Source organism: Chinchilla lanigera, unplaced genomic scaffold (genome assembly GCF_000276665.1).
Source record: "Chinchilla lanigera isolate Chin_1 unplaced genomic scaffold, ChiLan1.0 scaffold00131, whole genome shotgun sequence".
Lineage (NCBI taxonomy): Eukaryota > Metazoa > Chordata > Mammalia > Rodentia > Chinchillidae > Chinchilla > Chinchilla lanigera.
The window spans coordinates 2,124,989-2,138,834 of record NW_004955532.1 but is presented as its reverse complement, the minus strand read 5'-3'; the positions used below and the strand labels follow the sequence as shown (position 1 = coordinate 2,138,834).

Here is a 13,846-nt window from a genome sequence, read left to right as displayed (position 1 = left end):
CCGCGCGTCGGGGCCGCGTCTGTCACGGGCCGGGGGAGCCCGCGGGCAGCCCGGCACCGAGGGGCGGACGGGACACAGGCCAGAGCCGCCGGGGACTAGAGCCAGCTGCGCGCCCGCGCTGACATCTTGGTTTCGCGTCTGGGCGCTCCCACGCCCTGCGGGCGCGAGCCGAGGAAGTGCAGGGGGAGGGATCCCCCCCGGAAACGAGCGGCGTGTTTCGGAGGGGACGGGCGACGGCCGGCCGCCCTGCGCGCCCCGCAGGCGCACTCCGGGATGGGGCCGGCCGGTCTGCTGTCGCCCGTCGCTGGGGTGTAGAGGACGCAGCCCCTCCTCTGGGGAAAAGGGTTGGGGAACGGGCAGGAAGGGAGCCTCGGTGGGGCCTGTAAGCGCCCCCAAGCGGATGGGGATGTCCCAGGAGGAGTGAAGGAGAAGCGCCACGTTACTAACCCAAGTTTGTAAAGGAAGATGCCAGGGCAGCGGCGCCTCTCGGAGTCCCTAGCTGCCTGCACTGGCGGAGATCCCCGGAGGCGGCGTGTCCTGAGCCGGAATACCCCAGGGGAGGGGAGGGGCCAGAGCGTTAGCGCAGAGAGACCGCATCTATGAGGTTTAGTATGCTCGGCAGCCGAGAACTCGAAGTTCTCATTTGAGCCAAGAAAATGAAAGTGTGGGCGATGCTTTAGACGGTGCTCAGCACCTCAGAATCTGAGCCCGCAGTGCTCGCAGAGCTCAGACGCAGTCACCACCCTGAGCCACCTCCATTGTGCAAAGGTAGGAAAGCAACAAGACACCAGCCAACTTGCAAAGGAGGCCGGGAAGTCCCGTCTTACCTGAAATAAGACCATCAGTTATAACTAACTGTAGTAGAGGAGAGGGAGAGGTTGCTATAGTGCAAACAAGGAAGAGTCCACGGACCTGCTGTATATCCTTCTGGGTCATTTTTGGAATCTTCAGTGCTGGGCATGGTGGCCCACGCCTGTAATCCCAGCACTGGGAAGGCTGAGGCAGGAGGATCGCCATGAGTTGGAGGCCAGGCTGGACTACATAGTGAGTTTAAGGTCAGCCTGAACTGCACAGCGAGACCCTGTCTCAAGAAAAAAAGATCATCTAGGCAGCTTCAGAAACAAAAGGAAACTTTCTCTTCTAGAATCCCGGCAGGATAGCACAGTGACTCTAGTCCAAGCGCCTTGCATTACTGTAAATGAAGGTACTGAGGACCTCTCACCTGGAGAAGGGAGGGGACTGGAACTGAGGTCAGGGAGGCCCGGTGCACTCCAGGATGACCAGGAGGGGCAGGAGAAGGAGGAGATGTTCCTGGCCCCAGGCTGGTCCTCAGGAACGACAGTGAAGTGGGATAAGTCAGCACTCTCTGTGCCCTTCTGCTCTGTGAGGGGTGCTCTGGCTTGTCCTCACCCCCGCCCAAGACCCCGCCCATCTGGGGCCTCCTTCCTCTTGGGACCCCCTTTTCCACCCCACCTCTCTTCTTGGGCCTGAACAAACACACCCACCCCTTACTGCCAGCCTCTAGCCCTGATTTTGCCCCCCCCCCCTCATTTTGCAGGGCCCACACCATTCCTTTTGTTTGTTGGTAGGTTTTGGCTCTTGGTTTGTTTGGGAGTCGTTTGTTTGTTTGCTTTAAGGGGGATCTTGTTCTGTAATTCAGGCTGGGCTTGAACTCATGGCAGTCCTCCTGCCTCAGCCTCCCAAATGCTGGGATTACAGGTGGGCACCCCCTCCATTTGTTCTTACTAGCCTCACTGTATCTAACACCTGTTTCTTCTGGAGTTACCCTCTTGATGCTGTCCTCCACCCAGGAGACCTTTGGAAGCTTGTGGAGGGCAGCAATTCACATCCCATCCCTTCTTCAAAACCTTTTTCCTGTGAAATACTAGCAGCAGGTTCTGGGTGAGAATATATGCTCAAAAGTCTTGGACTTTACCCTGCTATATCTTCTGTTCTTTTATTGTCATCAGTAGTAAGAACAGGTTAGAGAGCTCCCTGGATGCCCTTGGCTCAGAGCTTGAAGCACAGTATCATCCTACAGGAGACCCTCTAGTGAGAATTCCCCTTCGACAAGGCATTGGTCAGGGGTGATCTCAGCTGTGCTTGCGACACTCCCATTACAACCAGGGCCTCTCTGATGTCAACAGGAAGTAAGACCGGTGTACTTGGAGCCAAGTCAGTTCCATAGAAGAAAGTTCACAACCCTGGCTACTCTAGCCCACACTACCCTCCCGGCAAGAACCCAGTGCCGAAAAGAGGCTGTGGGGACTTGAGTCGTAGAGCTGCAACCTTTGGGCCAAAGGAAGAAGTGCAGAAGCCCGCCTGCTTGGCATGTGGGACAGGCTGTACCAGGAAGTTGCCTGTGCAGCTCCAGTGGAGCGAAGCCTGGTCTGAAGCCACCTTTGGTGCAGGCTGAATGGCGTGTCACAGTGCTTCGCTCAGGACGTCTGAGACACGGAGGGTTGGCCCGAGGACTCTCGCCAAGGAGTATTGATTGACACTGTAGGGATTACCCTTCCCCTCCTGCCCATGGTGACTGGACTGCTGATGTCCATCCGTCCCCACACCTGCTACCCTGCAGTGGGTCACGGCCCTGTGCCAGGATGGAGTGGACAGACCGACTGCCTTCCCTCGGACAAACCTTGACTCTGAACCAAATTGGGTACTGGGTTCAGCTGTGCCATTGGGACATGGCTTCACTCTTGCCTTACTCATTTGTTTATTTTGATACTGAGGACTTAACCCAAGGCCTCATTCATGCCAGGCAAGTACTCCACCACTGAGCTGCACTGCAAAGCCCTGAGACGTGATTTTACTTTTTGTTGTTTGTTTGTTTTTTGGGTTTTTTTTGTCTTTTTGAGACAGGGTCTCACTGTGCAGTTCAGGCTGGCCTTGAACTCACTTTGTAGCCCAGGCTGACCTCAAACTCACAGTGATCCTCCTGCCTCAGCCTCCTGAGTGCTGGGATTACAGGCCAGGCATGCGCCACCACGCCCGTCTATGATTTTACTTTGAATGAGGGTTGATAGTCGGATTCCTTCTTGTTTTCCTAACTCCTAGCCACATGTCTGAAATTGCTCCTGACTCTGCTCTCCTTAGGGTCACGGCGTGTGCTGAGGTGGCCCTGTGCAGACAGTCGAGAGAAGCCTAATGATTCTGGCTTTGCTGTCTCTACCCATTGCATGCAGATCCAGGGGTGGTGATGAGATCGGGGTAGATGGAAATCAAGGGCTGCCCCAGAAGCCCTTTTTTAGAGAAGCCCTGGTTTCCTCAAGGGCCCTGTGTCTATGCTGACTTTTTAGGATGAGCCTGTGGAGTGGGAGACACCTGATCTTTCTCAGGCTGAAACTGAACAGAAGATAAAGGAGTATAATGGCCAGATCAATAGCAACCTCTTCATGAGCCTGGTGAGCTGATGGCGCGGGAAGAGGGCACGGAGGGGGCGGGGACCTGGCCACATGGCGAGGGCCCTGAAGAGGCACAGCTGAGACATTATTCTTGGGTGGGGCCAAGCCACAGTTTATGTATGCCCAGCCCCAAGGAGACAAGAAGAACCCCGGACTATTCTGTCTCACCGGGATTCTCCCATCACTCTTTGGTTTCTCTTTCTCTTTAGAACAAAGATGGCTCCTACACGGGCTTCATCAAGGTTCAGTTGAAGCTGGTACGTCCTGTCTCAGTACCCTCCAGCAAGAAACCACCCTCCTTGCAGGATGCCCGGAAGGGACAGGGGCGAGGCACAGCTGTGAGACGCCGCACCTCCTTTTACCTGCCCAAGGACGCTGTCAAGCACCTCCACGTGCTGTCACGCACGCGGGCGAGTGAGGTCATTGAGGCCCTCCTACGGAAGTTCTTGGTGGTAGATGATCCCCGCAAGTTTGCACTCTTTGAACGGGCTGAACGTCATGGCCAGGGTAAGCTCCCTCCCCACCCCAGCCCGAGTGAGGGTGTATAGACGTGTTCCGGTGCATGCAGGGGCTGCAGTAGCTGGGCCTGCCTCTGCTCACGCACTCCTCTCCCTTTCCTGGCCTTCAGTGTACTTCCGGAAGCTGTCAGATGATGAGCAGCCCCTCCGGCTCCGGCTCCTTGCAGGGCCTAGTGAGAAGGCCCTGAGCTTCATCCTGAAGGAAAATGACTCTGGGGAGGTAAATGTGAGTACATAATCTTCTTTATATTCTTGGTTGTTAGTGGATAAAGCTAATGGGCTGTAGGTACAATAAGACTTTGAGAGGAATTGAACTGGAGGATAAGCCCTACAAAGCCTCTCCGGGAGTAGAAGGCCTTAGGTAAAGCAAAGGCTTCCGGGCCGCTCATGGTAAGGCCCAAGCCAGTGCTAGGAACCAGGAAGACTTGCCTTGGTGCCTTGCTCTTTCCTCGTGTGGAACATTCTCTGGAGATGCAGGAGTCCATCTAAGGGCATGGGCAGCCCAGGACAGCGTGAAGATTCCCCTTTAAGTGTTCGACTTCTTGCCTAGTGGTGAGGGGTATAGCTCAGTGGTAAAGTCTGTACCTAGCAGAAGGCCCAGGATTCATTCCGTAGCACCAAAGCTTATGGGGCAGTGTCGACTTCAGTGGTAGAACGCTTGCTTAGCATGTTTGATCCCTAGTCCTGTTTTGGTTCTTTGTTTTGTTTTGTTTTGGTCTTTTGTTTTTTTGCCTTTTTGAGACAGGGTTTCACTATGCAGTTCAGGCTAGCCTGGAACTCACTTTGTAGTCCAGGCTTGCCTCGAACTCACAGCGATCCCCCTGTGTCAGCCTTCTGAGTGCTGGGATTACAGGCATGAGTCACCATGTCTAGTCCTATTTAAAAAAACGAAAGTTTCTTTTTACTTAAACACTACATATTTGAAGATAAGTACAGTCTGACTCAGTGAGATGACTGTTTTTTATATGCTCCCTCTTCTATACAGCCTACTATCAAGAATCCTAGCACAGACTATTCAAGAAAGAGCTTAATATGAGAAAGCCCAGTTTTAGCTCTTGTGACCATTATATCCTGGCTTTCTCGACGGGGGTGGTGCCTACTTGGCCATGCCTTCTATATCCTGCATACTTCCCTTGCAGTGGAATGCGTTCAGCATGCCGGAACTGCACAACTTTCTGCGTATCCTGCAGCGAGAGGAAGAAGAACACCTCCGACAGATCCTGCAGAAGTACTCCCGTTGCCGCCAAAAGATCCAAGAGGCCCTGCATGCCTGCCCCCTGGGGTGACCTCTTACATCCCTGGCTGGCAGGAGGAGAGCAGGCAGTGCCAAGAGCGTGCTGTGTGAGTGTGACAGGGCCCGTGGGGCCTGAGGAATGAGTGTGCGCGGAGGCCCTCCCCTGATGGGGAGAACAAGCCCAGAGAACAGCAGAGGAGCTGACCCCCCGTGTCCACCAATGGGTGTAGCAGGACACGGCTTTGCACCCCTCTGCCTCTTATGTACTGGGTTACAGCAGGTTAAGGCTGCTCTGGGCAGCTGCCCCAGGCTTGCAGCAGAGGTGGAGGAGGTAGAAGTCTCCTTAATGCAAGTCTCAGATGTGAGAATCTCAAAGACCCTACAAACAACAGGGTGATGTTTACAGGGAGGAGGGCCCTCAGCTGTGGGGAAAGGTTGTGTTCTGGGTCTTGGATAAAGTCTCAGGAAAGCTCATCAGAGCCAAGAGTGAGTGTTCAGAATAAGGTAGGCACTGAGGTAGAGTCTAGGTTTCTCTTTATAGTGCCTTCTTAAGGTCAGGGAGTGTTGATTCACAGTGCAGTAATAGTGCCTCAGTGCCTCCGCCAAGAAGGATGTCCCTGGGCCCGACCAGGCTCTTCATGAGTGAGGGCAGGGGGCCAGGCCCGTTCCTCATGTACCATCAAAGCCAGGTCTCCCTTGTTTGTTTGTTTGTTTGAGGCAGGGTCTCACTTTGTAGTGCAGTCTGGCCTTGAACTCAGTATGTAGCCCAGGCTGGTCTCAAACTCATGGCGATCCTCTTGCCTCAGCCTCCCAAGTGCTGGGATTACAGGTGTGTGACACCACACCTGGCTCCCTCAGATATCTTTGATGAAACGTATGAATGTACTGTGTGATGTTTTGTGGCCTCAACTGAACGCCTCCTGTGGGGAAAGGGATGCGGGAGTGGCACCATCAGGGCCTGAGGCCTGAGAAAATTGGCTAAATAAAGATTTTTAATTCTTTCTGCTTTTGTTTTGGTTTGGTTTTTTGTGACAGTCTTGCTGTGTAATAATGCAGGCTGGGCTTGAACCCAAGGAGCCCAGGCTATCCTCAAACTCAGTGATCTCCCTGTCTCAGCCTCCCAGAAGCTGGAATTACAGGCCTGTGCCACCATGCCCAGCTTCCTCTTGCTTTTGGACTCTATTTGTGGGCCTATAGCTGTGGTTGCTGCCCATGCCAGTAGCTGCCATGGGTGATGGACAGGCTTTCCATATCTTTTTTTTTTTTTCGGTCTTTTTGAGACAGGGTCTTGTTATGCAGTTCAGGCTGGCCTTGAGTTTACTCTGTAGCCCAGGCTGGTCTCAAACTCACAGAGATCCTCCTGCATCAGCCTCCTGAGTACTGGGATTACAGGTGTGCACCACCACACCTGGCTATGTATCCTTTCCAAGGTTGACGTGGGAGTAGTATGTGAAAGAAATGTGTGTATATGTCATCCCTCAGCACCTTGAGGTTCAGGTCACAGTGGAAGCAAGAATAATCTGCAGCTAGAATTTAGGGAAATCATTCTCTTAACACACACCAAGCTCTGAGAAGCTGTGGCATAGCTCCTTCATCTGCTGCTGTGGACCAGGCTGTGTACATGGCACCAAGGGTAGAGCTGTTGAGGATGCGTGTATTCTAGTGAGTTTGGAAGGAACACAATTTGAAGTTCTTCAGACGTCAGTGTAACTACAACCCATTTGGCAAATAAAGCAAAAAAGGCATGGGCTAGCTCTTAATTTTCCTTAGGCTGAGGTTTTGTGTTTGTTTTCGTTTTTGTCTTTTTGAGACGGCCTCGTTATGCAGTTCAGGCTGGCCTTGAGCTCACTTCGTAGCCCAGGCTGGTCTCGAACTCATAGCAATGATCCTCCTGCCTCAGCCTCCGGAGTGCTGGGATTACAGACGCGCGCCACCATGCCCGGCTAGGCTGAGTTTCTTTACATTTAACAGTAATGATCACAAAAACATGGAAGCCAGATGAGCTCTCCGTGGCCTGCCCTGGAGGTCAGGCCCTGAAGTGCCGGTTTGAGATAACCGGGTTGAGTAGGTCGGCTTAGCTCTGGCGATGGATCAGGGACTTTGAACTGCTTTACGGGGTAACTAGTCTGCGGAAAACACCGCCACGGGGCTGGGGATTTAGCTCAGCGGCAAAAGCGCCTGCCTGGCAAGCGCAAGGTCGTGAGTTTGGTTCCTGGTACCGGAGAAAAACCAAAAAAAAAAACAAAAACAAACACAAAATACCGCCACCGCTGGGGAGGGACCCGCCTTCGGGGGTAGGAGCTTGGCCTGCTGGGACCTGTGGTCTCGCAGCGCATGCTGGGATGCCCAACCTCTGGGCACAGCCGTTGCTCCTGGCTCACGGACGGACAAGGCCAGTGACCAATCAGAGGAGGCGCGGTGCAAGCCGTGCGGAAGCGGAAGTGAGGTTTCCGTGGAGACAACCCGGCCTGCGGAAGGCGGCGGTGGAAGCTGCAGCACCACCTGCGAACAGAGGCAGGGCCCGGGCATGGTGGCACAGTCTGCACTGTGAGGGCGCAGCGGCCGCTGGGTCGCCATGCGCCGGCGACCCTGACATGGGCGCCAGCGGCTCCAAAGCTCGAGGCCTTTGGCCTTTCGCCTCGGCGGCGGGGGGCGGCGTCCCCGAGACTGCGGGCGCTGAGCAAGCTTTGGTGAGGCCTCGAGGCCGAGCGGTGCCCCCCTTCGTGTTCACGCGCCGCGGGTAAGGGCGTGGGTTCTGCCGCGGGGAGCACGCAGGCGCCCGGCCACGTCGCGCCTCGGGAGCCTCTGCCGCCGGACCCCTGTGTCCGAGCCAGGGCGAATCCTGCGTCTCGGGCCCCGATCCGAGCAAGGGGTGGGGAACGCCGGGCGTTCGGCCTGTGGGCCTGGCTGTCCCGCAGGCCTCCCTGGGGAGGAGTGGGCTTGAGGCCGTCCCTGGGCGGGCAAGATAAGGCCTCCGCGAGAGCTCGAGATCGCGCTTTCATCCCAACTAACTCAGCCTGCACGTTGAGGATTATCACCTCCTCCCTCCTCCCAGGTCGTCCAAGCGGGGAATGGTCTTTGACTTGGGGTTCTCCCCTTCCCCACGGTAGTGGAGGTCGGACCTCTGAGAATAGAGACTGGGAAGGCAGGGGTGGTGGGCCCAGGGTGGAGAGTGAGGCCAAGCGAAAAAGCGCCTCCGGGTTGTGGTCTCCAGGGCTGCAGCGTGATTTAACCCCTGTTGCTACAAGGACCTACCCAGGATCAGCAGAATCGCCTGGCCCTGCTGGGCCCCGGGGGATGTCCACTCCCGGTGGTGGGGCTTGAGAGACCCAGCAGGGTGCACGAAGCTTTCCCCGCTGTCAGCCCCTGCTTAGCTTGGACATCAGCGCCCTCAGCCTTTGGCACTGGGCCAAACGCTGGAGTAAGACCAGGGCCCCGGCCACTGCCTCTCAGAGGAAGGGCTTAGTGCTAGGACGGCTGCTGCTGCTGCTGAAGCGGCTCTGACGGCCTGGACAGTGTGCTCTGATCCGGCCTCTCTTCTGGAGAGTGCGATGGAGTGACACTGGCATTCCTCCACCCTCCCTTTCCTTCTCATGCACCCGAAGCTCAGCTGAAGCATTTCCCAGGCACGCCCTCCTTACACCAAGACCTCCCCCCCAGCTTGGGGCTCGCACGCTTCCCTGCGGTCTGCGATGTTTGCTGTGACTGAGACCCAGCCCAGTCTGTTCCCATCTCTGTCCACGCAGCTCCATGTTCTACGACGAGGATGGGGATCTGGCGCACGAGTTCTACGAGGAGACAATCGTCACCAAGAACGGGCAGAAGCGGGCCAAGCTGAGGCGGGTGTATAAGAATCTGATTCCTCAGGTGAGGTGCTGGGCAGTGGTTACAGGGCCAGCCTCAAGCATGGGGCCTCCAGGGGGTGGGCCAGGTAGGCACGGGAAGCTTCCTAGAGCAGAAACCCTAATGTGACCCTCACCAGCCTCCGTTTCCATGGCAGGGCATCGTGAAGCTGGATCCCCCCCGCATCCACGTGGATTTCCCTGTGATCCTCTATGAGGTGTGAGCCTGGTGGGTGATGGACACAAGCACCGCCCAACCCAGTGAGAAGCTTACAGGCTCAAGGTGTGGCTTCCATGGAGGAACCCAGGCTTGGGCCACAACCCTGAATAAACTGTTGGCCCGGAACCTTCAGCTCTGAGCAGGGCAGTCCCTCCGTGTACATTGGGTATTGGTTTGTGTGTGGATGAGAGATGGTTGGTGGCTGGCATAGGCTAATGGCAGAGTTACCAACACAACTTCCCCAGCCACCCTGCGAGAAGCCTGGCAGGGCATGTGCCAGTCAGGAGTCTGTGGTTCCTGCTTCCTTGCCCGGCCTGCTTCCTTCCAAGCTTGCCTAGGGCCTGGCCCTACTAGAAGCTACAGCACTTTACAAGCAGTCTGCCTTCTGCCAGCCCCTGGGCTTTGGGAGCTCGACATAAGCAGGACCTTCCTCCCCCTCACTTCCTCTCTCTCCCAGTCAGAGCATTTCAGCCGTTTGCTACCTCGATTCCTCCTGTGTCGGACAGAGGCTGGGGACAGCACCAGCCTGATCTTCCCACCCACCTGGCATTTGTTCCCGCTTTCAGATGGACGGTGCGCTGGCTGTTAACAGGAATGGGGACTGGTATGGGTAGTTCTCCCTCTCCCAGGGCTTGGCTAATTCCTCCTCAGGAACTAGTGATTGCCCTCTCCTTGGTTAAGAGGGTGCAGGCCCGAGTCAGGACAGGCTGTGGATGCCTATGCCCGTGGGGAGTTGCCCCAAGCCACCCATTCTAACCCCCCTGCCTCTGTACCAGACACCCTGAACCCCAGTCTGGAGGGTCCACTATCCTGTCGTAAGGAACAACACACCAGGGCTGGTGCCAGCAGTGCTGTGAGGAGCACACCGTTCTTCCCTACAGTCTCCTCACCCCTTCTGGATCAGTCAAGGGAAAGTACTAGGGCCCCTTGGTAGGGACAGAACGGAGAGCAAAAACAAAAGGAATACTGTACTTAAAATGTGAAGATTTGTAAATAGTCTAGTCCATGATGACGTTGGGGCAGAGTCTGATTTCTATATAGAAACAACTCTTTTTCTTTTAATTCCTTATTGTGCAAGCTCTGTGCTTCTAGCGTGGGAAATGGCTTGGGGATGGTGCTCCCCGGCATAGGAAGACTGTTGTGTTACTTGTTCGATTCCAATAAAATTATTTGTAGATCCTGTATGTGAGAGTGGCATCTTCTGGAACTGTGGTACCCAGTGCTTAGGCTAACACCTGGTTATCTAGGAGCCCTCCTAGATACACTGGGCCTGCGAGTCTGGTGCCTCCTCTCCAGCTCCAGCCAAGTGTAATTTCATGCCTGTGGCATTCCCAGCCATGCCCAGCAGGTGGCTGTATATTCACACCAGCCTCACCACTGGCCCCTCAGGATGAGTGGGGCACACACCTGTTGACTGTTACGTTCTGTGCGGTGGGGACTCCTGGAATCAGCCTTTAGGGTATTTCACTAGGGATTGGCCCCACTGGTCTGGCATGTGACCCAAGGCAGTTCTTTTGTTTGTTTTTAGTTTTTTGACACACATCTTGTTAGCTAGTCCAGGCTAGCCTTGAACTCTGTCTAGCCCAAGCTGGTCTCAAACTTCTGTTTCGCCTGCGTCAGCCTCCCTAGTACTGGAATTACATAACCAGGCAGATAGTTGTTTTTGTTGTTTTGAGTAGTTTTGTTTTGTTTTGAGACAGGATCTTGCTATGTAGGTAGTTCAGGTTAGCCTTGAACTTACAGCATAGCCTAGGCTGTCCAACTCAAGGTGATCCTCCTGCCTCAGCCTCCTAAGTGTACCACCACACACCCAGCCAGATCTTAAAATAGTTCTTCTGGTCCTGATACTGCCAGCTGACCTCCAGTGAGGTCAGGGCATGAACCTCACAGACCTCAAAGGCCCAGCTTTAGATGGACAACAGCTAGACACGGGCCACCATGTCCTTGGCCTACAGCCAGGCTCTGTAGCCCAAACTCACCTGCCTCCCAGAGACCACTGAATGAGTGAGCTCAGAGGTGCTGTTCTGCTGGGTATGGTGGTGCACACCTGTAATCCCAGCACTCGGGAGGCTGAGGCAGGAGGATGACCTCAAGTTTGAGGCCAGCCTGGGGTACATAGCAAGTCAGACTCTGTCTCAAATCCCCCTCCAAAAAGCTGCTGCTCACAGGCAAGGCTCAGTCCCAAATACTTCACTGCCAGCTATAGACATGCAGCCTACACTTTGTTTTTTTTTTTTTTTTTTTTTTTGGTGACGTCTCACCATGTAACTCAGACCAGCCTTGAACTTACTATGTAGTCCAGGCTAGCACTGAACCGGTGATGATCCTCCTGTCTCAACTTCCCAAGTGCTAGGATTATAGGCGTGTGCTACCACACCTGCCTCTGCCTACACTTCCTTGGCCAGCTGGGAGGTAGGTTCTCTAGCAGGCTTAGCTTTTGGCCATCAGTTCCTCTCAGGGAGAAATTCGAGAGCCCAGGCTTCTGGGTCTGGGCACTTGATCTTCCAGTTTGAACTTGGCACACCGGGAGCAAGACCGCCCTATGCAGCCAGGGCTTGGGCTCCTACACCATGGCGTCTTTATCTCACTCTCACACACAGACAGGCACTGTCCCAGCCTGGGGGAACTCCCTGTACTGGGCCTCCCCAGCTGACCCCAGAGCTGGAAACAATGGGAGTCAGGGCAGTGCTTCCTCACTCTCTCCAGCTGGGCCGGGCTTCCTTCCTGCTGGCTGCCTGCGGAAGTGTCCCTGCCCTGGGATAGTCTGGTGTAGCCTGCCTTTGTTTTCCCAGGGGTCCTACCCTTGGAGGCCTCTGTCCCTCACCATGTCCTGGACACTTGGGTCCTCAGGGCCTGACTCCGGGGTGTGTGCCCTTCTGTTAGGAGAAGAACCCTGAGAGTGGTGGGGGTAGGCTCAGCGTGACTGGCGGGTAGGCAGATTTGTCTGCACCTCTGCTGATGTCTGTTGGAACACTGCTGTGGTCTTCTCGGGAAGCAGCCACATTACAAGCTCCCCCTCCCATAGGAACACACCTCCGTACCCCTGTTGTTACGAGCTCCAGCTGTGCACATCGGGCTCCAAAATCCTACAGGAAAGTAGCCTGCAGGCCTTCCCAGCACCTGCCCACCCCCATTCCACAGTCGTACTAGCACATCGTATTGTCACACTTGGGGTGCTTCCACTCTCAGCTCTTGGAAGCCCCCCAACTTCTGTCCCCTTCCCACGGCAGTTCCCTTTGGCACCTGCTGTAGGGGACCGTCAGCCCAAACACCCCCAAGTAATCTGACTCCCCAAAAGACCCCCACCTGGGCCCCCGTCATCCTACTGGACTTGAGATGGCCCCAGTCCCAAGGGAAAGTTGGGGGGAGGTTCCCCAGTGTTGCGGGGATGGTGGGCATGGGGGAAGCTGACGCCACAGCCCAGGCCCATGGCCTTCCTTTCCCCTGGCACAGCTGGTGAGGACAGTTGTTACGCAGATAAAGAGTGGGAAAGACAGCCAGCCAACAGGGCATACCGGAAGGAAAGAGATCAGGCAGTCTCTTCCCCGCGCCAGTTCCAGGGCCTTTCCTCTCAGAGGGGCGGCAGGAAGTGAAGAGAAGGGGCTGGGATGGGAGGCGGGGGCGAGTGGGAGGGAATGGGGCTTATCAGGTCCCCGGCGGGCTGCCCGGCGGGCAGCAGCTGGCGCAAGGAGCCGGGCTGGAGAGGTTCTCCACAGGAAGGCGCGCGGCCGCCGCCCTACTGGCCCCCGACTCCCACGCAGGTGAGCAGGGCGCGGCGGGCTGGTGCTCTGCACCGCGCTCCGTGCTCTCCGGCGCGGGGGCGGAGACTGGGCCGGCGAGCAGGCGGCCCTGTGGGGAGCTTAGTCCCGAAGAACCAGCCGATCTAAGAGGCGAGGTCTCACGCCGCGCTTGTCGCGGTGCGCTTCCACGCCTGCTCCCCACAGAGGACCTTGCGAGGCGCGAGGGCTCAGGCCGTGGGAGGCAAGCCCCCGAGATCCCAGGCGTGGCCAGAAACTTCTGCTGGAGTGGCACCTTCCTTGGAGTTGAGCGGGGCTCCCCAGGAGTCCCCCCAGGCCGGGCAGCAGAGGACCCCAGGGATCGGCCGGCCCCTGTGCTGGTCGAGGGAAGGGAGGCACCGACTTCCCGCGGCGCCGCTGACTTTCTCTGCCCCAAGCCTGCGGGCCAGGCTGAGCCCCTCAGCCCGAGTTGCTAGGACAACCGCGCCTCGGCTCCGGGCCCCTCCCTACCAACCGGCTGGGGCTGGGGCGGGTCCTCGGACCCGGCGCGAGAGGGGATCCAGAGTAGTAGGGGCGGGGCACTGCTGCCCCGGAGGCCCCGATCCTCCGAGGTCGCAGTCCCGGAGTGCACACCAGCGGGCCCAGGACGGCCGCCCACTTTGGGGGACGCAGACCTAGATCCTCAGCGGCCCCCCGCCGAGGCTTGGGCTACCGCAGCGCCTCCTGTCGGCCGAGCCGGGAGATGGCCTTCCCCGCCTCCCGGCTCCCGTTGCGTCCCTGTCCCTTTAAGGGGCTGGCCGCCCGGAGGACCATACCACCGGCGGCGGCCGTGGGGGGGCCGGGCTCGGGCCGGCGCGCTCTGCGGGCCGAGGCTGCAGCCAAAAGCAC

General features: G+C 56.7%; 3 protein-coding genes across 4 annotated transcripts in view; all 3 read left to right on the top strand.

Annotated features, from left to right (window-relative positions):
• The window catches only part of Rassf1 (Ras association (RalGDS/AF-6) domain family member 1), a gene marked incomplete at its 3' end in the record, with an annotated part of 9,215 nt that extends 3,272 nt beyond the window's left edge, over positions 1-5,943 (top strand). For both annotated transcript variants that reach the window (XM_005410267.2, XM_005410266.2), the window contains 4 exon segments: positions 3,303-3,407; positions 3,617-3,914; positions 4,036-4,151; positions 5,065-5,943. In XM_005410267.2, coding sequence (XP_005410324.1) covers positions 3,303-3,407; positions 3,617-3,914; positions 4,036-4,151; positions 5,065-5,211 — 666 coding nt within the window.
• Positions 5,944-7,599: 1,656 nt separating this feature from the next.
• On the top strand, positions 7,600-10,405 carry Tusc2 (tumor suppressor candidate 2). Its single transcript, XM_005410261.2, has 3 exons — positions 7,600-7,899; positions 8,906-9,026; positions 9,160-10,405. The coding sequence occupies exons 1-3, from the start codon at positions 7,754-7,756 to the stop codon at positions 9,223-9,225; spliced, it is 333 nt and encodes a 110-aa protein (XP_005410318.2). The 5' UTR covers positions 7,600-7,753; the 3' UTR covers positions 9,226-10,405.
• Positions 10,406-13,751: 3,346 nt separating this feature from the next.
• Positions 13,752-13,846, top strand: part of Hyal2 (hyaluronoglucosaminidase 2) — a gene marked incomplete in the record, with an annotated part of 4,303 nt that continues 4,208 nt past the window's right edge. The window contains 1 exon segment of the mRNA XM_013507587.1: positions 13,752-13,846.